The sequence below is a fragment of the Hevea brasiliensis genome, chromosome 3 (assembly GCF_030052815.1).
Source record: "Hevea brasiliensis isolate MT/VB/25A 57/8 chromosome 3, ASM3005281v1, whole genome shotgun sequence".
NCBI lineage: Eukaryota > Viridiplantae > Streptophyta > Magnoliopsida > Malpighiales > Euphorbiaceae > Hevea > Hevea brasiliensis.
The window spans coordinates 4,418,133-4,441,120 of NC_079495.1; the positions used below are offsets into that span (position 1 = coordinate 4,418,133).

At 31.7% G+C, this 22,988-nt stretch overlaps 5 protein-coding genes across 8 annotated transcripts; 4 read left to right on the forward strand and 1 right to left on the reverse strand.

Moving 5' to 3' along the window:
- Positions 1-25: 25 nt before the first annotated feature.
- LOC110653307 (peptidyl-prolyl cis-trans isomerase CYP18-2) lies at positions 26-4,746 on the reverse strand. Its single transcript, XM_021808866.2, has 6 exons — positions 4,582-4,746; positions 4,317-4,412; positions 4,150-4,211; positions 1,493-1,626; positions 748-832; positions 26-386 (listed from the first exon to the last, which is right to left on the reverse strand). The coding sequence occupies exons 1-6, from the start codon at positions 4,744-4,746 to the stop codon at positions 341-343; spliced, it is 588 nt and encodes a 195-aa protein (XP_021664558.1). The 3' UTR covers positions 26-340.
- Positions 4,747-4,751: 5 nt separating this feature from the next.
- Positions 4,752-8,730, forward strand: LOC110647982 (mitochondrial fission protein ELM1). Of its 4 annotated transcripts, none has more exons than XR_009147535.1 (10): positions 4,752-5,057; positions 5,142-5,437; positions 5,618-5,714; positions 6,009-6,158; positions 6,315-6,441; positions 7,408-7,520; positions 7,599-7,662; positions 7,746-7,807; positions 7,920-8,028; positions 8,345-8,730. XR_009147535.1 is itself a non-coding variant. In XM_021802049.2 (10 exons), the coding sequence occupies exons 1-10, from the start codon at positions 4,905-4,907 to the stop codon at positions 8,471-8,473; spliced, it is 1,332 nt and encodes a 443-aa protein (XP_021657741.2). In that variant the 5' UTR covers positions 4,752-4,904; the 3' UTR covers positions 8,474-8,730. The 4 variants fall into 4 exon arrangements, 2 of the variants coding, with proteins under 2 accessions (XP_021657741.2, XP_057999649.1); XR_009147536.1 differs by having other exon boundaries at positions 7,599-7,656; XM_021802049.2 differs by having other exon boundaries at positions 7,746-7,839.
- Positions 8,731-8,840: 110 nt separating this feature from the next.
- On the forward strand, positions 8,841-10,400 carry LOC110653306 (casparian strip membrane protein 2). The gene is made up of 3 exons (XM_021808865.2): positions 8,841-9,623; positions 9,709-9,832; positions 9,943-10,400. The coding sequence occupies exons 1-3, from the start codon at positions 9,373-9,375 to the stop codon at positions 10,156-10,158; spliced, it is 591 nt and encodes a 196-aa protein (XP_021664557.2). The 5' UTR covers positions 8,841-9,372; the 3' UTR covers positions 10,159-10,400.
- Positions 10,401-12,351: 1,951 nt separating this feature from the next.
- Positions 12,352-13,323, forward strand: LOC110647988 (casparian strip membrane protein 1-like). Its single transcript, XM_021802055.2, has 3 exons — positions 12,352-12,701; positions 12,800-12,923; positions 13,002-13,323. The coding sequence occupies exons 1-3, from the start codon at positions 12,442-12,444 to the stop codon at positions 13,218-13,220; spliced, it is 603 nt and encodes a 200-aa protein (XP_021657747.1). The 5' UTR covers positions 12,352-12,441; the 3' UTR covers positions 13,221-13,323.
- Positions 13,324-14,994: 1,671 nt separating this feature from the next.
- On the forward strand, positions 14,995-21,576 carry LOC110647986 (mRNA-decapping enzyme-like protein). The gene is made up of 8 exons (XM_058143667.1): positions 14,995-15,380; positions 15,505-15,545; positions 15,754-15,803; positions 16,148-16,292; positions 17,549-17,605; positions 18,158-18,281; positions 19,173-19,640; positions 21,156-21,576. The coding sequence occupies exons 1-8, from the start codon at positions 15,222-15,224 to the stop codon at positions 21,210-21,212; spliced, it is 1,101 nt and encodes a 366-aa protein (XP_057999650.1). The 5' UTR covers positions 14,995-15,221; the 3' UTR covers positions 21,213-21,576.
- The last annotated feature ends 1,412 nt before the right edge of the window (positions 21,577-22,988 follow it).

The window sequence follows — 22,988 nt, forward strand, 5'->3', positions numbered from 1 at the left end:
ACACCGTATAGCATATGGCAAAAAATTAATAACAATCACTAAAGTTTATTGTGCAAAATTGTTTTTCATAATTTTTGGTTATGAAATAAATGTCAAGTAAAAGATGGCAAGCCTATAAAGGGAGGCTAAATAAACTAGCTGTAGAAACAGAAAAGCAGTAGCCATTTTCAGGGGAGAATAGGAGAAAAATACAAAACACGAACTTGTTTTTCTTCTGCTTCTAAATGCAATTCACGTACCACAATCAATCATATTTCTCAATGAGAGTACCCAGGAAACCAATTGCTAGAGGCTTTCCATGGAAATAGAAATGTCTGCATTGGGAACAACCTTCAAATCATTAATCTTTTACCGACGTCCGTAATATCTTCACGTCATGGATAGGCCTGTATTAATAGAACAAAAATAATGCAGTGGTTTGATTCAGCATTGAATAGAATTTTAAAGAGAGTGAAGAATCCACCGCCCTCAATAAATGAATGAGGATAACAACATGCAAGTAGAAGTGGGAAGTGAGAAAAAAAAATCTTCTATTCAAACTTATATATCTTGATACCAAAACCTAGAAATTTAGTTACATAAATTGTTCTTCAAAGACTGCCTTTTAAGAAAGGTATATTTCATTATTAATCTTCTACTTTTCTTCTCTTCCAGTTATTGATATAGAACATTTTGCAATTTACTCAAGGCCCGTCAGTACTGTTTCAAAGTCCTCAACGATTCAGAACATACAAAAGAAAGACTTACCTATCATTATTGTCAGTTTGAACGCTACCAAGTCTTTTGATTACTTCCATTCCCCTACATACTCTACCAAAAATGGTATGTTTTCCTGGATGTTGACAAGTCAAAAGAAGTGTTAACAGCTCACATTATTTTATAATGTAAAATCTGCACGGATATAATTAGGAAGAATTTAATAAAAAAATTCACCCATAAAAGAGATTTCAGCAGGCAGCCAATCAAGAAGTGAGGGAAAAACATGTTAAAAAGGTACACAGATACCATTATGAGCCATTAAATTACAGATTTCTATCTCAACGAGACAGAGCCTCATTTACATTTAAGTTTTAAGTCTATGCATTCTCAGAGTTGGTAGCTGGACCTGCAGAAAACCTTCCTAGATAACATATTATTTTATTTTATGATTCTTTTCTTGCTTTCTATTACAGCTTTTGAGCCTTATAGTTTTCAACAAGGTGACAGATTTATAATCAATTAAGGATCAATATTTGGTGCAGATTGGGTTGAAAGGATTTGCTTCAACCCGCAATTTGCAAGCAATATCCCAGAATGATCTAGCTTTCTAACTTTATAAATATTTGACGGACTCGATTTTCTGTAATTTCAAAATTAGTTACATATCAAGTTGATCATGCAACTTACCTGAAAAGTATAATGCAAATATGCAATCCACATGTTTTAATAACTTAGGATAACAAAAAAAGGAATCAAAACAAATAATAACGATAAGCAGAGAAAAGGTCTTTACCATCTAGAGATGGAGTTGGTGCCAAAGTAATAAAGAACTGGCTTCCATTGGTATTTGGACCTGCATTTGCCATGGATATGATCCCAGCTCCAGTGTGCTTCAACTCGGGCCTTATCTCATCCTCAAACTTTGGACTAAAACACAAAACAAAATAATCCAAGTAGGTATTTAAAAAAAAAAAAGAAAACCCTCACAATCAGAAATTTGCTGTCACCCACAACAAAATTTGAGTGAGCATGTTAGCACCAAACAAAGTCCAGGAAAATAAAGCAACAAAACAAACTCAAACTTAACTAAAAGGTACCCTACTAATTATTTATAAACATAAGCAATACCCTCCTAATTATTTATGAACACAAGCAAAATAAACAGAGTGGTTTGTCCAATTTTTTCGTGAAGTTTTTTATTTTTTTTTTTTTTTTTTAGAGATTTCTTCGAAAAACCCCCCCCGAAAGAAGGAAAGAGTAGAGGCGCTCGCGCGCCAGAGAGAGAGGATTATTAAAATAAATTTTTTTTTTTTTTTTTTTTTTTGGGTCCCCCCACTTTCTTTGGTTTTTTTTTTTTAAGAAATAAAGCTAGAAAAAAAAAAAAAAATTTTATAAAACCTTGTTGTTGTGTTGTGTGTGTGTTGGTACCTTCAATTATTCAATTCGATTCAATTTGCATGCATTCAGGAATTTCCGCTCAAAAAAAAAAAAAAAAAAAAAATTGGAATTGGATTTGATTGATTACCCTTTTGGCTACCTATCCGCGCGGCGCCCCAGAATCGGAGGAGGAATCGAAAAGGTAACCCTTGCTTTTCTTTTTTTTTTTTTATTAAAATAAAAATAAAATGAAAAAAAAAATAAAAAAATATTCATTTAAATTAAATTTTTTTTTTTTTTTTTTTTAATAAAAAATTAAATTTTTTAAAATTTTTTTTTTTTTATTTTTTTTTTTTGTTTTTTTTTTTTTTTCAAAAAAAATCAATTTTATTATATTTGTAATTTTACATTTTGGATTGATGGATGATTGATTTGGATGGGTGATAAGGTGATATGATGATTGTGTTGTGGTGTGGGTGGTGGTGGATATAGAAGTGTGTGTTAAACCTATTTGGAAGTTTTGGGTAGGTAGGTTCTGGGGTTGGAGGGGATTTTCTTTTTTTTCTTTTTTTTTTTTTTTTTTTTTTTTTTTTTTTATTTTTATTTGAGTCAATAATATTTTATTTAAATAATAAAATAAAAATTCTCCAATCAAGAGACTCTCCACTTTCAGAATAACCAAAAGTTTGTGAAAAATATGTTAATTAAAATTTAATTTTAATTTTAATTATAATTATTATTATATGTATATATGATATATGCATCACTTATATGTATATATCTATATATACGTTCTATAGACTCTGTTTTAATGTTTATGTGGCAATTTAAGTGTGCTATTTGTTGTGTGTGTGTTGCATTATGCGTGCGTGTGATGATGGTGTGGATGATGGTGTGTTGGCTATGATGAGGGAGATGACGGGGGAGACTTCTTGGTGAGATGAGCAGTTTTTCGGGACGATTTCTTGGAGGCCTTTTGGTTTATTAAGGCTTAAAGTGCTTGAGAGCTTTTGTAGTGAGATTAAAGAGAGTGAGAGAAGGATTAATGATTATATATTTATTATATATTTTTGATTTTGATTTATATGTGTATGATTTTTTTTTTTTTGTTTTTGTGTTTATTGTATAATTTTGTTTTTTTGTTGTTTTTGTTTTATTTTATTTTAGAGATCAGAGATTTTTATTATTATTAAAATAAATTTTTTATTTTTATGGTTACATTCATTTTTTTTTGTTTTTTTCATTTTTTTTGATTTTTTTGTGTTTTTTTTTTTTTTTTTTTTTTGTTTTTTTTTTAATATTATTTTTTTTTTAATTTTTTTTAATTTTTATTATTTTATATTTATTTATATTATCATTTTTTTTATTATTATTATATATAATTTTATTGTTTATGATGTTTGTATTATTTGGTTGTGTGTTGTTTGGTTGTTTACATGCATGTTTGTTTATTTTTTATTTGGAGTTTTTTATTTTATTATTTTATGTGTTTATCCCATGATATTGGTGTGAGTGTTGAAATTATTGTTGTAAAAACTCCCTTATAGGGTTGTTAAAAAATTTCTGTTGGAAGGTCCTTGAGGAAAAATGGGCTTGAGGTGTTGATGGGATGGTAGTTAGGTTTGGGAGGCTTTTACGTTAGGGGTTACTTAGGTTAGGCTTAAGTAGGGCCTTCTTTTCTTTAGGGGGACAATAATATAGTAGTAACTTTGCAGAATAATCAACTACTATCTCCGTCCAACAAAGATGGAATTACTTCTTTTTTCACATAAATTAAGAAAATAAAGTTAATATAATTAAAGTAATAAGATTTATTTAGTCTTTACTTAATATGACCTCTACTCATAGTGCTCCATTAAAAATTAAATTATGTGGCATTTGAGTTCGCACGATTTGATAACTTCATTTTTAATTACCTTTTATCTCATCTACTTATTTAATTATGTTAAATATTTATTATATTTTTTTTAATGCATATTAAAGTGGCTATAATTTAATTTGGAATTATGTTGCATGGAGGGAGTAAGTATCCAATACTATAATTCAACTTTATAAGTTTAAAAGAAAACTAACCCATAAATGGATTCTCCACCTCTTCCAGTTCCCGTCGGATCCCCACCTTGCACTATAAAATCCTATTCCAAAATCAACCCAAAGTTTCATAAACAATAGACTTCATAAAAAAAGTAAATAAAAAGAAAATTGCAGCAATAATACAAGATTGAGTCGTCACTCAATACCTTAATAATTCTGTGAAATTTCACGTTATTGTAATAACTTCTGCGAGATAGTTCGAGGAAGTTTCTGCAAGTTTTTGGAGCATGCTTGTAATAAAGCTGCGTAATTTAGCCAAAAAAAGGGAGGGTTTCAATCAACTTTCCATGCTTCCAAATCTGGGAAGCAGAGAAAGGACAGTGCTTTCAGACTGAAATTTCCTTTTCTTTTCTTCGTTTTCTCGGTGACCAAACAGAAGTAATAAAAAAAAAAGACACACGCAGAGAGTACCTCGACAGTGAAAGAGCCCATGGAAGTTTCTAGAGTGACCTCTGGAGCGCCTCCTTCTGAACTTGCCCACATCTTTAACACCCACCAGCAAAACAATCGCCACTTCCAGTCTTCCACAGTCACACTATCTTCGGCGATTTTAGGTTTAGCGCTATAAATGGGCATGGCGATTCGGGTCGGTTTCTTTCATGAATTGGGCTATCGGGCTCCATTAGCCCAAGCCAATTATGAACCGACCCGGCCCATCAATTTTCTCTCCTTTCTCAGCTGCCATAGCCATTTTCTGGAAACTCCGAAGTTTCTGAGGAAACAGAGAGAGAAAAATGAGACCAGTCAAACTTCCCGGGCGGCCGAGCGGTTGGGTCTCTGGCGTGATCAGACGGGCAGTGATAATCGGCAATGGATTCTCCGGGGCCGAGAGTCAGTGCCTTGGCTTGGTTCGCGCTCTCGGCCTCTCCTCCCGCTTTTCCCTATACGTAATTTACCCTCCTTCCAGGTTTCATGTCTTCACCTTTTTATCATCCAGCGTTGTAATGTTTCAGGTGTGTTTGTTTTTTCAGCGGGCTACTAGGCCAAGTGGAGGTATCAACAAGTGGCTCCATTGGCTCCCAGGTTCTATCCACAGAAGAGTGGACTCTCTAATAAGGAGTATCCATGACGATTATTGGAGATATGGAGGAAATGCTAATGACCAAATGGGGATGCCTTCTTCAACTGAAAGAACTGGTATTTTATGGGAAAATTATAACACTTTCTCTGATTTAGAATTGAAGAGGTTTGATAATCTAAATGGTAACGTGGTTGGGCTTGCTGATGCGAAGCAGATTGCGACATTGGCTCGTGATACATTTAACAAGTATTTCTTTTGGGGCTTTAAAATTTTTGCTTCTTTGACAAGTGCTGCTATTTCTTTTAGGCTTAGGAATTTTGCTTGTTCATGATCAGTGATTAGTTTATGATGTGTTTAATGATACTGATTAATGTGTTAAGCTGTATGAATGTAATTTGTTCATAAAGTTGTGGTTTTTCATTCTAGGGATGGTCCATTATTGGTGGTAGCATCTGGTCGTGATACCATTTCAGTATCAAGTTCTATAAAACGATTAGCTCCAGATTATGTTTTTGTTGTTCAGGTTGAACTTCATTATTCTTCTTCTTACTACTCTTTGTGTTTGTGAATATATATTTGGCGTTTGATGATTGACTGGCATTTTTGCATATGAATGATGTTCATATGAAAAATACAATTGTTTTAGAGAGGTGGGTTTTTTTTTTTTTTTTTCTGGGTGTTCAATTTAGTTGTTAATATAGTTGGCCTGTTTCTTTGTTCTGTTCTACTGTGCTTATTGTATATTGGAGATTTTCTATGGCATGTGTATGCTGTGATGTTTCATTTAAATTTGTTTTTCTTTAAAACTGTTTTACAGATACAACATCCAAGATCGCGTTTGAATAGGTTTGATTTGGTGATTACTCCTCATCATGATTATTATCCATTGACTCCTCATGCTCAGGAGCAAGTCCCCTGGTTCCTTCGGAGGTGGATAACTCCACGTGAACCTCCTGATAGGCGCGTGGTATGCGTTTGGGTTGCTAAATACTTGCTTAAATGGCTCAGAGGTCTAAGTCAGGAATAATTTGGATAGCCATTAAACTTTAGCTTCTCTTTCTAGTTAAATCATCACTGTGATAGTGGTATCTAAAGCTCATAGTTTTGCTATTTTGAATCCCAGGTTCTAACTGTGGGAGCTCTTCCCCAGGCTGATTCTGCTGCATTGAGAAGTGCAGCTTCTGTTTGGCATGATGAGCTGGCACTGCTTCCAAAGCCCTTGCTTGTTATCAATATTGGAGGGCCTACCGGTAATATGCTGTGTATCTATGTATGTATTTAATTGCTGTGTTCTCATTTTTTCAGGAACTTTTTGTTGAAATTTCATTGTTTTATTGTTGATTAACATCTGAGTAGTGTATATTCAAAAGTCCTGGTAGTATTACAATAATTGGAGTATTGGGGGCTGTAACATGTGAAAGATGGCCTTTGCATCTTTTAGAATAGCTGTAGATGCATTATTCTGAGAATATTCTCAATTATACATTTCTTACCACCTCTTATTAGATAGCCTTTGATATTCTGGAAGTTGTATATAACTGGAAGTTGTATATAAGCAGTCCATGGAATTCCAGATGTTATTTATCTTGTAATTTATGAGTTGGGGGAAAGATTTTTGCATATATATATTTTTTTCAAACTTGTAGGTAACTCCTTGCATTCTAATTATTGTAAATATGCAGTAATGGCTGATTTAGGTGACTCTTCTATGAGGCCACAGATATCAAAATGCTTAAAGCAGTTGGGCCTGATAATGATTCCTAAACCAATTTTTAAGCTCCCTGGGCCACCATGTACTCATGCAAAAGCAGGGGAAATCCTGGTTTGTGTCATTGAGTGAGATGTAGGTGTTTGATAATTGGGTTGGTTTGTGTTGGTAGGCGGGTGATGTGTACAGAAAGAGAATGTCAAAGCGCATGGAGAAATGTTTGGATTGTTTTGTTGGTTAAAGGGTTTATTTATTCATTATTGCTTGAATTTTTTTCTCATCTATCAAACATTAAAATCTTTTGCAAATAAAAATTTCATGGGCATTAGATCACTGTTACACTGTGTGGTACATAACATGAGCCTTGTGATATTAACGTAAATTTGATGATCTTGATTTCACATAAATAATTTATTACTTGCAAGTGAACTGCATTTTCTTCACCATGTAATAGTCCAGTTCATCCTTTTACCGTAATCCATATCTTACAGCTTATTTTTCTTAATAGGCAACTGTGAGTATGGAATAGATCTTGCAGAACAGTTAAAGGATAAGCTGCAGAAAGTTCTATGGAGTTGTGGAAGTGTTAGAATATCTTTTTCTCGAAGAACACCTGAGAAGGTGTGCATGCTCTAAAGCAATTTCTATTGTCAGTTCTTTTGATTTGTACTCATTATTTGTTGGCTCTGTTATTGGTAGGTGTCTAATATTTTAGTGAAAGAATTCAGTAATAACCCTAAGGTCTACATTTGGGATGGTAAAGGTCTGCAGCTAACTACAAAGTCATTTTTTAGTTTACTTTTGCTTGTATGGAAGAATAAATTTCTTTTAATGCTTACTGTTTAGGTCCAAATCCACATATGGGGCATCTAGCTTGGGCTGATGCTTTTGTCATCACAGCAGATTCTGTGAGTATGTTGAGTGAGGCTTGTAGCACTGGGTATGTTTGTTGGATGGTAAATAAGGGCTACTCTCGAATTATGGCTCGTTTGTTTTCTGATTTTGGTTTCTGGGCTGCAGGATCCCTGTCTATGTTATAGGAGCTGAACGGTGCACGTGGAAGTTTGCTGACTTTCAAAAGAGATTACATGATCGTGGAGTGGTTAGACCATTCACTGGCGAAGAGGATGTAAGTTGCTATCTGTCTCACCTTGTAATTTGCTGCTGCTTTATTATAAGCAGGTGTATTTATTCTTAAAAGATTGCAATAGATGGTGTTAATTTGTTATCTGTACTTTCCTTTCATTAAACTAAATTGCATGTTATGTATCAAGAGCCAAAAGTGAATGCAAATTGAGATATCAATTCTGTTAATGGATAGATCATTACTGCAACAGCACAAAAAAATATATCTGTTTGCGGCCTATGGTTACTCATAATCACAATACTGTCACTGAAGAAAGTATCACACTCAACTTTCACTCATCGGTGGTTTGATCTTACAGATATCCAAGGTCTGGAGCTATCCTCCATTAAATGACACTGCAGAGGCCGCTTCGCAGGTAATTAACGCACTTGCGGAGCGTGGATGGACAGTACAAGCAGTCGAGGATGATGTGTTTTTCAAACTTTAGCACGACCAACTTTAAACAATGCACCAATTTGATACATCCCTGGCCCCTTGCTCAGATCAGATTTTAACAGTCAAAAGCAGTTAAATTTAAACTGACACGTTCAACTTCTGAAACGTTGTAAAATCAATTATCAACTGATCTCATGATTATACCAGTTTTGTAGTTGATAGAACATGGGGTTTCAATTTACTGAAGAGTAGCATGTAACAGTATCATATATAGATGCTTTCAATTACTATATTTAGCTCTGTCCTCAATTTTGGCAGCTTTTGAAGTAGTGATTTTGCTAGAAAAATGCAACTCTTATTCCTTCATTGCATGCTTAATAATGAAACCATGATAAACATTGGGTAAAAAGAATTATATTTGCAAGCTCTATTTATTTCATAGAAAATATTTTTCTGAAAAATGTTTTTAATATTTTTTAGTGTTTAGTGCGGTTAAGAAAATGAGTTGAAGGAAAATACTGTGTTTAGACAAAAAATTTTCTTAAAACAATTTTAAAAATCTATATAAACTATTCCTCAGTTTGAGATTGGCATTGTGGAAGACCTTGGCTCTACGATGGCTGAGGTAAGATTAATTTCATAAATGGTTGACTGGTTAAGGCTTAGGTCGGCATGAGATTCTGGATACAAGAGGGGAATTATAGAGTTGTTAGTATTATTATTGGATTGACTTCATTGTTTGAAGCAGGACCAACTAATGTATGCCCTTATCACCTTTCTACTTGGTTTGTGATGAAAGCTAACCGATAAAAGGAGATGGTTAGCAACAACTCCTCTTATCTATCTACTTTATTTATTAAGGTTCATCCTTACAGTCAATTTCATCAACAAAAGCTTAAAGAGTCTCTCATTCTCATACACTGAAAGTCCTCCAATTTTTTCTTAACAAAAATGATGAAAAGCGAGTCTACTGCAATTGATGTGCCAGAGTCCGGCACTGTTTCTAAAGGAAAAGCATCTCTCATGGCAGCTCCTAGAGATGGAAAGAAAGGGATTGCAATATTTGACTTCATTCTAAGGATAGGTGCTCTAGTGTCTGCTCTAGCAGCTGCTGCAACCATGGGAACTAGTGATGAAACCCTTACTTTCTTTAATCAGTTCTTCCAGTTCCAAGCTAGCTACGATGATATTCCCACTTTCCAGTAGGTGTTTTACTTAATCTTTAACAATAATATTTTCAAACCTCTAATATATATGAATCTTCCATTTCCATATATATGCATGTAGGTTCTTCGTGATTGCAATGGCAATGGTTGCTGGCTACCTCGTCCTTTCCCTTCCCTTCTCTATGGTATCCATTGTTCGCCCTCATGCAGCTGGACCAAGGAGCTTGCTCCTCATTTTTGACACTGTACGTAACCTCTCTGATTCTATCCTTTTTTTTTTTTTTTGACATACTGGCCTACGAGACAGACACTTTCTTCATAGTTAATTGAATAGTTGGCCCATTTTCTCTTCCAGGTGACGCTTGCCCTGAACACCTCCGCGGCTGCAGCAGCCGCCGACATAGTGTACCTGGCTCATAATGGGAATGCAACCACAAACTGGTTCGCTATCTGCCTACAGTTTGGTGACTTCTGCCGGAAAGTGAGTGGGGCTGTGGTGGCATCGTTCGCTTCAGCTGTGGCTTTCATGTTGTTAGTTGTGATGTCTGGTCTGGCTCTCAGAAGGAATTAAGTATACACACACACACACACATACACACAATGATCATGGAACCTCAAAGTTTGGTTCTTCTTAAAAATCATCTCTGCTTCTGCAGATTGCTGGTTCTGTAATATAATTAATATTCTGATCAATGTTTCTTTTGAGTGATGGAGAGAGAGCAAGTGTATGGAATGGATTTTCAAGTTCTGTATTAGTGAATTTCCAGTGGAAATTAATGAATTCTATTTACAGTTGATGACTGAAGGGATATACACTTGATCAATCAAGAAGTTCTGGTATGGGGTTTAATCAGAAAGGGGGAGTTCATAACTTTATTACAAAATGGTATAATCTCATTAATTAACATGTTTTCTTATCATTTATAAGTTATTCATTTATTTATTTAATTTCAATTAAAATTTGAATTTAAGATTTTATAGTCCTAAAAATTATTCCATTAAACTAAAAGCATTTTAGCAGCCAACTCTTTGCAAATTTAATTTATACAACAGTAGTATATGGACATTTTTAATATTCATATGCTAAATCTCATGATAAATAATTTTTGTTTCTTTTATTTCAAATACTTGCCATGAAAAATGTTGAAAATAAAAAGTATATCTACAAGATTAGGAATAACAACGGGTCAGATTTTGCGAGAAAAATAATTCGACCGAATCGATGAGTTTTGATAGCATATAATATGATTTAAATTTGAAAAATAATAACTGTTATGGGTTTATATCAAGCTTTACATGCTAGATATTCATTACTTGAACCCATTTATATAAATACTTAATTAAATATAAAATATTTTTATACAATAATATTTATAAATTTTTATGTATCTTATTTAAATAAAATATAATTTAAATATTTTATAAAATTATTAAAATTTTAAAATATAAATTATTAAAAAAATATTTAAATTATTAATTAAAATATATAAAATTAAATAATTTCAGATATTTTTCAAATAATAATAATCAGGTTTGGGACGAGTTCCAATAATTGAGACTAAATTTTAATCAAGTTTAAAACGTATTTAAATTTTGAGAATATAAATCAAGTTTGAGTTGGTGTATAATAATTTTCTTGAGTACTTTACCTGGCCATCTTGTACAGATGACTCTTATTAAAAATTCAATTATTTGTTTATTTTGAACTTAGAATTAATATCGAGTACTATATATCTGTATCTTAAAATTTCTACAAAATTATAAAGTATAAATGGTGATTATTTATAAAATAAGATTTATTTTTTAAAAAAAAATAAAATCTAAGTGCAATTCATTTATATATAAATAAAGTTTTCCATAGTTAGTTTGATTTATATTATACTTTCAAAGCAATCAATAATGTCTTTTCACTTTCACCTATTATGTAAGATTAAAAATTATATAACGCATGAATAATGATGATATTATAAATTTATTTATAATTACAATTAAAATTGAAGATATAAATAATTTCCTTACAAAAATGTTGACTCATATTTCATGCATTAAGTAAATTTGAACTTCTTTTCATTTCATTTTAACTAAAAATCATCACACTTTTGAAGATGACTTTATAAAATAAAAAAAAATCAAATTAACAATCAACCGAATTGGTTATTAATTTATTAAAATTAATTGCTAATCAATTTAGCAACCGATTTTATAATTGATTCAGTCAGTTGCAATAAAAATAATTATTAAATCAATTAGCAATCGGTTATAAATTGATCGCTATTGATAACCGATCTAATAACTAAAAATTAATCGTAAAAAGCGATCAAAAACTAAATTAGTAGCTAAATTAATTAAATTAATATCGATGGAATTATACCACATTAGTAATAAATTTAGAAATTAATATATTTTAAACAGATATATAATATATTGATGCATGGACTCTTACCCATCCAATCCATGACAAGTTTTTTTTTTTTTTTTGACCAATCCATAACAATTGAGTAGTTAGCATTATTTGGTCTCTTTTCTGCTTTTGCTTCATAAACAAAGGTGACCAAAAGGTTAATTTTCCTACTAATTATAAAAATGGAAATTAGCAACAACTCCTCTCAAGCCTTACTAATCAGAATTTTCTTAAATAAGTAGATTTAAAAAAAATCACCGTTGACCATGCATGGTTGACAATTCTAAATATATGCAAACAACTTCAACACAACCAACTCCTCTACTTCTCTCTTATATATGACCCCTCAGCCTTTCTTCCCATTTCATCACTAGCAATTTTCAGTCTTTCCTTTAATTGAATCATTTATCTTATTAATTACCAAAAGCTGTAAGCTAGCTTCAATTTTCTTTAATGTCAACTACAATTGATATTAATCCTGATGCTGAATCAAGTGCTGCTGCTAAGGGAAAAGCTCCCCTAATAGGAACTTCCACCACCCATGGAGGAGGAAACAACAAGGGTATTGCCATATTTGACTTTCTTTTGAGGCTAGGTGCTATAATTGCTGCTTTTTGTGCTGCTGCTACAATGGTAACTAGTGATGAGACCCTTCCTTTCTTCACTCAGTTCTTCCAGTTTGAAGCTGGTTATGATGATCTCCCCGCTTTTCAGTATGTGATATCCTTCATCTTCATTAATTCTTACCAGCAAACTTTTTATATATATGCATACAGTAACTAAGAAATCCGTTATCCATGCATGGCTGCAGGTTCTTTGTTATTACTATGGCAATAATTGGAGGCTATTTAGTCCTTTCTCTTCCCTTCTCTGTTGTGGCTATTATTCGCCCTCACGCTGTCGGACCAAGGCTCCTTCTCCTCATTTTGGACATTGTAATTCTCTTTTCGAGCTCGTAATCTCACATTTGATATTGAAAATAATTTATTTATTTATTTATCACATGCATGTAGGTGGCGCTAACTCTAAACACGGCGGCTGCTGCAGCTGCGGCGGCCATAGTGTACTTAGCTCACAATGGTAACCAAAGCTCAAACTGGCTGGCTATTTGCGTACAATTTGGTGATTTTTGCCAGAAAGTGAGTGGAGCTGTGGTGGCATCGTTTGTTTCAGTTGTTGTCTTCATGTTGTTGGTTGTGATTTCTGGTCTGGCTCTTCGAAAGCAGAATTAATTAGCATGCTTTTTGTTTTCTTGCTTTCATCAATTATATATGATCGATGTTTCTTTATTATTTCCTGTATTAGGAGAAATTTAAAAGAAAATATCATTTTGTTTTGCTTCATATTGTCCATTATACTTGCCAAGTAAGTTAAACTTGATAGATTAAGTAGTAAATATATAAATTAATCCGAAGCTGTTTTGCTTGCAAAAAAATAAAAGCTTCAATTCAGTCATTCTTTAAGGAGATTATCAATTAGTCATATCTATGGCTAAAGGTGGATCTATTTCTAATGATCTAAAGGGTATCTTTCAATATATATTGTTGTTATTTCAAGAACTAAATGATTTTAATTTTCAATTTGTTCGTAGAGATTACAATATGGTTGTTCATTCTATTGCTCATCAGATGCTCTGTAATGCCCTTTTTTTGTTGTAATCCTTTAGAGCAAATTAACTTTGTATTATTTTCTTAACCTATTTAAGGCTTAATCTATTAGCATTTCCGGCCAAAAAAAAAAAAATTATGTATAGGCATCACCGTTGATTTGGTTTGGATCAGTTTTGGGTCAAAATCGATTGTTCAAGACCTTGTTAACAAGAAATGAATTGAAATTGAATTAGTTGGTCACAGTTCTGGCTTTTAATCGGTTTCGATCTGATTATAGTTCGGTTTAATTTTGGTTATAATTCTTGATTTTTATGATTTTTTTTTAATTTAAAAATAATTTGGTACACATAGAGTTTCTAAAAGCTGCCATTTTTTTTTAAATTTAGTTTAAACTAAGTCGATTCGGTTTAATTCAAGCTTGGGGAAGAGGATTGAAACCAAACCTTTTATAATCAGTCTAATTCCAATTTAGTCCCTTGAAAAATTGATTCGTGTCAATTCCAAACATGATTTGAGCCTGTTCCAATCCGATTCGAGGCTTGAATCAACCCCCTAGTTGAGTCTTCTTGTATAGACAATTAAAGGTATCTTGATTAATTTTTCTTCATTATTAAAATACATAAAGGGAGAAGGTTTTAAATAGTCATTTCATTTAGGGCTACATATTTTGTTCAAACTAAACCAAACTGAACTGAACCGAATCATCAAAACTAAATTAATCGAATTATCATATTTAAGAAATCGAACTGAATCACTCTATTTCAGTTTGGTTCAGTTTGAACCGATTAGTTTTTGAGTTTAGATGAATTTTTTAATTTAGACTTGATTTTCAAGTTATTTAATCTGATTTTGACTTTAATTTGAACCTAATAACTTTTAATCAATGAAATTAAATAATTTATATATATAATTACATATAATTTATAAATTTTTTATAAAAGTTAATCAATTAAAAATCAATAAAATAATTATATTCGATTCAATTTAATTAATTTTTTTAAATCGAACTAAAATAATTGAAATTATTAAAATATAAAATCGAATCCAACTGAAATAACTTAAATTCTTAAAATGTAAAACTGAATTAAATAAAATTATCTTAAAAATTAAACTAAATTAAAATAATTTAATATAATTTATTCGATTTAAACTGAATAACACTATATCTTAATTTTATTAACTTATTATGAAATCAATCGGATTTACGATAAAAAATGTAGACAACTTTTCTTATTACGGATGTCACTAAATTAATAATTTTTAAATTAAATATTTAAATAAAATTTTTATATTTATAATTTTAATTATACAAGTGTAGATATAAAAATTAATCTAAATTTGGACTCAATTATTGCACAAAATGGAACTTATATCATATGGATCCGATGTAAAGCAGCAAGCCTACCGAGCATTGAGCAAGGAAGTTAAGAATTAAGAACCAAGCTCCAGAGGGCCACATTTGTCTTTCTGCAAAACAAATTGCCGGCTGTACTCCACTGTCCATCACTGTAACAGAACAGTGCTCCTTCACGGCTCTCTCTCTCTCTTACCCATTTTCCCGGGAAAATAGAGGGAAAATTCTCAGTCAGGTGGGGTTTAGGGTTTGCGTAACGAATCATAAAAATGTCTCAGACTGGGAAATTGATGCCGAATCTGGATCAGCAGAGCACTAAGATGCTCAATCTCACAGTTCTTCAGAGAATCGATCCCTTCATTGAAGAGATTCTGATCACGGCCGCCCATGTCACTTTCTACGAGTTTAATATCGAAAGCAACCAGTGGGTAGGTTTGCTGATTCTTTTGCTTTCTCCGTCCGTTTGGCTAATGAGCTCATTTTAGATTTCTGTTTGCATCTTATTACTCTGATTTGTTGCTTTCTTTTTGGAATTTGATTTTGTGGTTGCAGAGTAGAAAGGACGTTGAAGGATCTCTATTTGTCGTTAAGAGGTACTCTGTGTTTGACTCTCACTTTGTGTGTGTGTGTGTGTGTGTGTGTGTGTGTGTGTGTGAGAGAGAGAGAGAGAGAGAGAGACAGAGAGAGATGTATTGGCTTATTTGTTATTAATTGATGTTAATGTGTTAGAGGAGATGGGATTTTACCGAAACTTGGCTGACCTAATATTGGCACAACTGTTTTTTCTTTTTAATGTTAAAGGAATACTCAGCCCCGGTTTCAGTTCATTGTAATGAATCGGCGAAATACAGGTTCGGATATGTATTAATTTGGAAGATAATGCTCTATGAATTGTTGTATTTTAGCTCTTCAATGCTGAATGTAGTTCCATAATGCTTTATGTCTAGCCTGAGGCATATTTTGTGGCCATATCATATGAGAGATGATTTTCAATGGCTTCCGTTTTCCTATGTTTGTTCTGTGGGGTTAAATAAATACTTCTTTTTTTTAAAATTTCAAGTTTTATATTGACAACCAAATCTCTGTTGACCATTTTTTACTAAAATTTTGATTCACGGAAATGCATTCTGTCATATGTAGTTGCTTATTTATACCGTCAAGTTTTTTGAAATATTTTATTTTCTTTTTTGTACAGAAAACCTAGTAGAGAATCTATTGGGGGATTTTGAGTATGAAGTTCAAGTGCCATATTTGTTGTATCGAAATGCAGCCCAAGAAGTTAATGGTATTTGGTTTTACAATTCACGTGAATGTGAGGAAGTTGCCAATCTCTTTAGTAGGTACAGTACATTTGTTATTAACATTATTAGATTGATTTTTTAGATGTCAACTTGGAATTTCAACATACTAAATGCGTAATTGGTAATGGGTGGGTGAGAAACTAAGTGTATGAACCTTAAGACTTTGGTAACAAATGAAGGTTATAAATTTAGAAGTTAAGAGAATTTGTAGATGGGAGAAAAGCATATTTAGATATATTGGCTTTGATTCATGAATACTGTGAAGATTAGCACAGTGAAGGACCTTTGGGGCTTCCAATTGCAATAAGCTTTAGAGGGGGTTGAAGCATTAAAGGATTCTCATGATTAGTATATTGATGATGATGATGATGATGAAGAGAATTCATTGAATTAAATTAGTTGATTTCATTATTTGGTTTCAGTTCAGCCTATATGTTCGATTTTAGTGGTGGTGAATTGGAGTATGATTATTGTATTAAAACATTTATTTGTTTGGCTTTATTGGTATCCTATTCTTTTGCTAATCAGCTGTTTTTTGGATATTGTTGTGGTTGTAGGAATTGTGGACAATTCGTTTATATTGAGACTACATATCCAATTTTTCTTTTTCTTTTTAAATTTTTTTGTTTATTTGTTCATAAGTTGGTTGAATATGCTATTTATGACTGTGGTGTGACAAAGTTATTATTTGTAAAAAAGCTGAGTGCCTTTTTAATTTCTTTTAATTGTTGGCTTGTTTTGGTTTTCCACTCTTTTACTTAATGAAGTTATCATATATATCAATGTTAGGTGCCATTTGATTTCTCAAGTGGTGTAGCTGTTGGTTGTTGACATTTTTTTTCCACTCATAAATTTGTTTTCTGCATTCTTCTTTGGCATCTCATTGTGTATTATGGTTTTTCACAATGCCTTTGGTTATGGAGTTGCAAGTCATTGCTTGTTTTATTTTATTTTATTGTTGAATGGATTGCATTTAGTTTTGATGTTGTATTAGTTTTGAATTGAGGATTTTTTTTTTTTAGATGTTCTATTCTATTTTGTACTAGAACAATAAAAGTTAACTTATATATATATATATATATATATATATATATATATATATATATATATTGCTTTGTTAACTTTGAAAATACATGCAATATCAAGGCTAATATAGCCTAAATGCAATTAATTCAATAATAAGGAGCTAAAATATCAAAATATAACACTGTGTATTGCATGGGCTCGCTTACTAGTTTACATTAATATTATGGGCTGGATTTACTAGTTACCAATTAATACTTTTTCTTTTACAGAATACTTAATGCATACGCAAAGGTTCCTCCAAAGCCAAAGGTGTCTTCAAGCAAAAGGTAATAATTATTTTAGAATATATTCAAAGTAAGATTAGATACCCCGTGAAGGTTGATTCTCATGATATGTGAACCACACATGCTGATGCATGCACCCATTTTCTCTTGCACACAAACTTTTTTCTGCCTTTACAATATGAATCCAAGGATAATCTATGGCAAATAAAATAATATGGAATGTGAAGGTAAGTTTATGATAGTTGAGAAACATTATATGATTGTGAGATAGGGAGCTGTGATTTTTTTTTTTCCAGCTTCATATATCAAGCATATATAATATAAGAAGATTCTGACATAGAAATTACTCTTCTGGTTTATTTTTATTTGTGGTTTGTAGAAGTACGTTGTAATGTATCTTTTAATACTGTTTACTGGAATTCTCAAGTCTAGGGCTACTTGAATGGTTATAGATTCACTCTTTGTTCATCAGGCGTTTACAAATATTAACATGGAATGACTGTAATTGACGAAATTCCAACCCATGATCTTTCATTTTGCCAATTGAGATCTCAACCTTTTTTAGCCTGGTACTCAAATCTTATTATATTGTAGTGAATTTGAGGAGCTTGAAGCAGTTCTGAGTATGTCAGTGATTGAAGGTCCGCTGGAGCCTTCATCTACTGTCTCTGCTGCCGCTGATGGTCCAGAAGATTCTTCATTTGAGAATTTCTTTAGTGTATGTCCGCCTAGCCCACCACTTGTCTGAAGATTTTTTTTATTTGAAAATCTATTGTTAAGATAATATATTTGAATTATTTTGTCAGTGAATATATATGCAATGCTGTTTTCCTTCCCATTCCTTACTATTTTTTCCTCAGTTCAACATTTTAGGGGGTAAACTCATTATAGAGTTTTGTTTTGTCTGGCAAAAAAAAAAAAAAAAAACTCATTTTAGAGTTCTATGTTTTTCTATAAGTCTCATTCCTAATTTTGTTGTGGTTATTCTAAGTTTTACTTTAACTATTAGCACTACATATTGGCACTATAGAAAGGATTATACAACTATTATTCAGCAACAAGAATCTTGTTCTTAGTTAAAACCACTTGTGGATGTAATTTTAAGGAAGTTATTCTGGTGATCCTTGGGACTTCCACTAAATTAGAAAGTTATTCCATTCATCAGATTGTAGACATGTAAGATTGCTCGTCAGAGTCCACCACAGATTTGCGTCATATCACTTGGTACAAAATGTGCCCTATTGTAGAACTGATACAATTGGTGGAAGTGAATATTAATTTTTTTTTTTTGCCAGACAACTTCCTTTATCTAGTAAAGAAAGACAGTTACAGAAGCAGTAGCATAAACTTCCAATAACCGGCTTATATAATTCAAAAGTGGAGCAATGGTGAAATAGCTAGGTTGTGGAAAACTAGTTTAAGATTTGTGGTATGTGGTGTTCCATTTAATTGTTTAGGATGTGTATGCTTTTAGCATGCAACATAGTTAACAGTTGCACAGACACTTATGATGGTGTGCTAGTCTTATTTTGGTAGCTTTTCTCCACATGGCCCTTGTTATGTCCTTCATGCTTCTGGCCTGAGAAGTTTCTTAATACTATTGTTGCAGGCAGCTATGAATATTGCAAGTAGTGCCCCTAATTTAGCAAATTCAAGACAGCCTTATCATTCTTCAGCCACTGTTTCAGTGTCCTCCCATACACCTAATGTTGTTTCCCCTCCTTCACAAACTCCTCAAGTATCATCCCTTCCTCTTTCATCTTTGCCTACTTCAGTAGCCATCCGCGACACTCATGACCCAATCAGCAGTAGCAATCGTGTTACTAATCTTGTGAAGCCCTCTTCCTTTTTTACTCCACCTTCTTCATCTGCATTGACGGCTCCACCTATCTCTTCACCTCTGCCAACTGCTCCTGCTCTTCATCCTCCCCTAAATCTGCAACGCCCATATGGCACCCCATTGCTTCAACCCTTTCCTCCCCCCACTCCACCACCATCTTTGACTCCTAGTTCTCCTACCACTGCACCTGTTATTAACAGAGACAAAGTCCGTGATGCACTTTTGAAACTTGTTCAGGTATTTTACTATTTCTCGTCTCCCAATTCTGTGATTTCCTATCTTATTTAATAGATGAACAAAATTTTCTTTTGTATTAATCTTTTCTCAAGTGGTGAGAATATAAAACATCTGTGTTGCTGTGTGTTAGGGGCTTTATCATGCTTTCTGTCTGATCAAAATTGTGAAAATTTTTTCTGGTAATGCACTCTTTTATTTATTGGAAGTGAGTGATAATTAGCTTGCCACTTGCCCAGTGGTTTCTCACTTCAGGCTTTGAATTTTAAGCCTGTGTTTATGGATAAGCCTTTTGACATCAGCTGGTTCCAGTTCTGGCAATCAACTTCGATTATATTTTCTCTCTCTCTTGCGCACGCGCATAGTTGTTAAATCGAAATCTTCATTTTGTGAATCAAGAATCAAATTGTAAGATTCGATAAATTAATTAAAATAATATATGTTCTAATATATATATATATATATATATATATATATATATATATATATATAAAATATCACAATAAATATAGAATTTAACTAATGAGAAAGATGCTTTATAATAGAACAAAATATTCTTGTTATGTAATGTGGTCTTATGTTATAAATTATGAACTCTTGAATTGTAGATAATGATTATTATTGTGCATGTACTGAAACTCCTGTTTAAATTTGAACAAATAATTAAATAATAAAAAATAATAGTGGGGTAAATTAAAAGGTCAGAATGTATTAATATAAAATGTTAGAATTTGACAACTACTATTAGAGAAGTATATTAAAAAAAAAAAAAAAAGTAGAGGAAGAGGGAAAAGAATGGCTAGTGGAAGAAAAATAGCTAAGGAAAGGTTTTATGTGCACTTTTTATAAAAAAAAAATGAAGTAAAAATATTTAATTTTGAAGCTATAAAGTGTAATAACCCTCTAGAAAAAAAATGATCGAATTGATAGATTCACATGATTCACTCGATTCACTATCGAATCGTAACAGTCAAGATTCAAGTACACTTTAGATTCAACCTCTATATTCGAATCACCAGGATGGGAAATCGAATCAAATCATAAGATTCGAGTAACAGTGCTCTCTCGTATGTTATGGTTGTCTGCTATTTGGTATAATCACGTTTTTTGTGAAATTGTGATGGTAATAATTGCCCTATTATACAGTACACTTGATTTAGTACTCGGAATCTGAAGTTGTAATGGTGGGACAAGTAAAATGCTAAATGGGGCAATTAAGGTAGGGTGGAAGGTTGAGAGACTGACTGAGGGGCAACCTTGGCCGCTCCTTCCCAACTTTTTGTTTGGAATTTGAGAGAGAGAGAGAGAGAGAGAGAGAGAGAGAGAGAAGGTGAATAAATTAATGGATTATTACAATAATTCTAGAATGTTACAGTGAGTATTTGAAATGTTGTTTGGATGGTTAGTGTAAAATGTTCTGATCCTCTTGGTTGTGGATTTTTATAAGTATTCATTGATTTTGGTTTTCTTTCGAATGCTAGAACATCCATTAACCTCTTGAGTCACTTTATTTGGTAGGATGATCAATTTATTGACATGTTTTATCAAGCACTGCTGAAGGTGCATCATTCCTGAGGTACTGGAGAGACACAGCAGCCTTTCCTTTGGCAGATTAGAACAAGTACAAAATGCATGCTTGTAACATGAGTTTGGTGTACAGCTCTAGTCCATAGAAATAATGGTGGCATGCCTCCTTGTAATGAGCTTATTCATATTCGCTGTGAAGTTACCTGTTTGTGGTTGGATGGGATTTTTACGGTTGGTTCATTATTATGGTGTCTCCTACTCAAAGGGATGTTGTAGCAGTAGAAATAGAAGTTTCTAAATCACAAGATGTCATTGCCGTTTTTCAGGTTCTGTAGTACCAGCTGGGTCCAAATCTTTGTTAATAAGGAATTAAGGACAATCTGTAAGAAATGAAGTTTGCTTCTTCTCTCTCTCTCTCTCTCTCTCTCTCTCTCACTTGTTGTTATTATTTCGTTTTTTTATTATTTTATTAAAATAAAAAACTCTGGGGGAAGGATTAGAGATGGCTGATGTTGATAAAAAAATAGTGGAAATGGTTGATGGAATACTGTGTTGCTATGCTTGATGATTGCCATGGGTATTTTATTATTTTTAGTTGCTTGCTAGTTCTACATATTTAATATGCTGATAGATTTCATTGATGATTTATGAACATCCAAAGGGAATTGGAGTAAAATTTATATAATCGATGGTTGATTTATTATTTCAAGTCAAAATTTTTTATTTTTCAATTAATGTTGAATTGGAGTGAAAATTTGTAAAATGGTTACAAAAAATTTTCACTTGAGTTAATTACAAGAGTCAAAGTTAATGTGAAAGTATAATCTATTTAAATTGTATCTCACTATTAGTAAATGAAAAATTCAAACTTGTTAATAGATGAAAGTATTTTCATTTATACTTAAAAACATTTTATTTTATTTTATTGTAATCTTAAATTAATGTTATGTGTATGTGTTTATTTTATGAATATATGTTTTTTTATATTTTAATAAAATTATTTAAAAAAAATTATTTTTTTAAAAATAATTTAATTATTTTTTTGTTAGCTTATTTTATTGAATATCTCAAATACTAAAATATATATATATATATATATATATATATATATATATATATATATATATATATATATATATATATAAACTTTAAACTCGAAATTTTTTATTTTCTTATGATATTAACCTCACATTTGAATTCGTATAACTTGACTTGGTGTAATTATTATTATATTCTAAAAGGGGGCAATATTTTACTGTTTCTAATAACAATGAAAGGTCCCTCTGCCCTTTTTTTTTTTTTTGTGGCAGGTGTTGAACATAGAAAGATTGTTATTGTTTTTACGTTTCTAACTTTAAATGACAGATGGCAATCGATTTATTTTTTTTATCTTTTTTTTTGAAGATGATAATTTTTATAAATCAAAACTTCCTCTTTCAAATAAAACTTATAAAGAAAAACAATTTCTAAATCCTAATCTATAGATTAATCGATGTTTTTCAATATTAAAAAGTAATCTTTACTTTTTTAACGGTTTTACAATCTAATAACAATTAATTTTAATATATATATATATATGTATATATATATCAATTAAAATTATTTTTTCCATTTCAATTAATATTTTAATTTTAGTTGCTTTCAAAATATTTAATTATTATTGAAATAATTTTTAAATTTATTGTTTAATAACAATGTTGTGATAATTTTCTCTATTGCATTTCTTTATTTTTAGTGTCTTTTTTTTATAACTTTTTTATTTTATTACTGAAACAAATAATTCCTTTTTAAATTTTACAAGATATATCTTGAATTTTTTGACAT

Coding starts and splice junctions, on each gene's coding strand:
- LOC110653307 (XM_021808866.2), bottom strand. CDS start 4,746: ATGCCCATTTATAGCGCTAAACCTAAAATCGCCGAAGATAGTGTGACT. Junction 4,212..4,316: donor AATTTCACAGAATTATTAAG/GTATTGAGTGAC, acceptor ATTTTGGAATAG/GATTTTATAGTGCAAGGTGG. Junction 833..1,492: donor ACCAACTCCATCTCTAGATG/GTAAAGACCTTT, acceptor GTCAACATCCAG/GAAAACATACCATTTTTGGT.
- LOC110647982 (XM_021802049.2), top strand. CDS start 4,905: ATGAGACCAGTCAAACTTCCCGGGCGGCCGAGCGGTTGGGTCTCTGGC. Junction 7,663..7,745: donor CTACATTTGGGATGGTAAAG/GTCTGCAGCTAA, acceptor CTTACTGTTTAG/GTCCAAATCCACATATGGGG. Junction 8,029..8,344: donor CATTCACTGGCGAAGAGGAT/GTAAGTTGCTAT, acceptor TTGATCTTACAG/ATATCCAAGGTCTGGAGCTA.
- LOC110647988 (XM_021802055.2), top strand. CDS start 12,442: ATGTCAACTACAATTGATATTAATCCTGATGCTGAATCAAGTGCTGCT. Junction 12,702..12,799: donor GATGATCTCCCCGCTTTTCA/GTATGTGATATC, acceptor GCATGGCTGCAG/GTTCTTTGTTATTACTATGG. Junction 12,924..13,001: donor TTCTCCTCATTTTGGACATT/GTAATTCTCTTT, acceptor ACATGCATGTAG/GTGGCGCTAACTCTAAACAC.
- LOC110647986 (XM_058143667.1), top strand. CDS start 15,222: ATGTCTCAGACTGGGAAATTGATGCCGAATCTGGATCAGCAGAGCACT. Junction 15,381..15,504: donor ATATCGAAAGCAACCAGTGG/GTAGGTTTGCTG, acceptor TTGTGGTTGCAG/AGTAGAAAGGACGTTGAAGG. Junction 16,293..17,548: donor GTTGCCAATCTCTTTAGTAG/GTACAGTACATT, acceptor TTTCTTTTACAG/AATACTTAATGCATACGCAA.
- LOC110653306 (XM_021808865.2), top strand. CDS start 9,373: ATGATGAAAAGCGAGTCTACTGCAATTGATGTGCCAGAGTCCGGCACT. Junction 9,624..9,708: donor GATGATATTCCCACTTTCCA/GTAGGTGTTTTA, acceptor ATATGCATGTAG/GTTCTTCGTGATTGCAATGG. Junction 9,833..9,942: donor TGCTCCTCATTTTTGACACT/GTACGTAACCTC, acceptor TTTCTCTTCCAG/GTGACGCTTGCCCTGAACAC.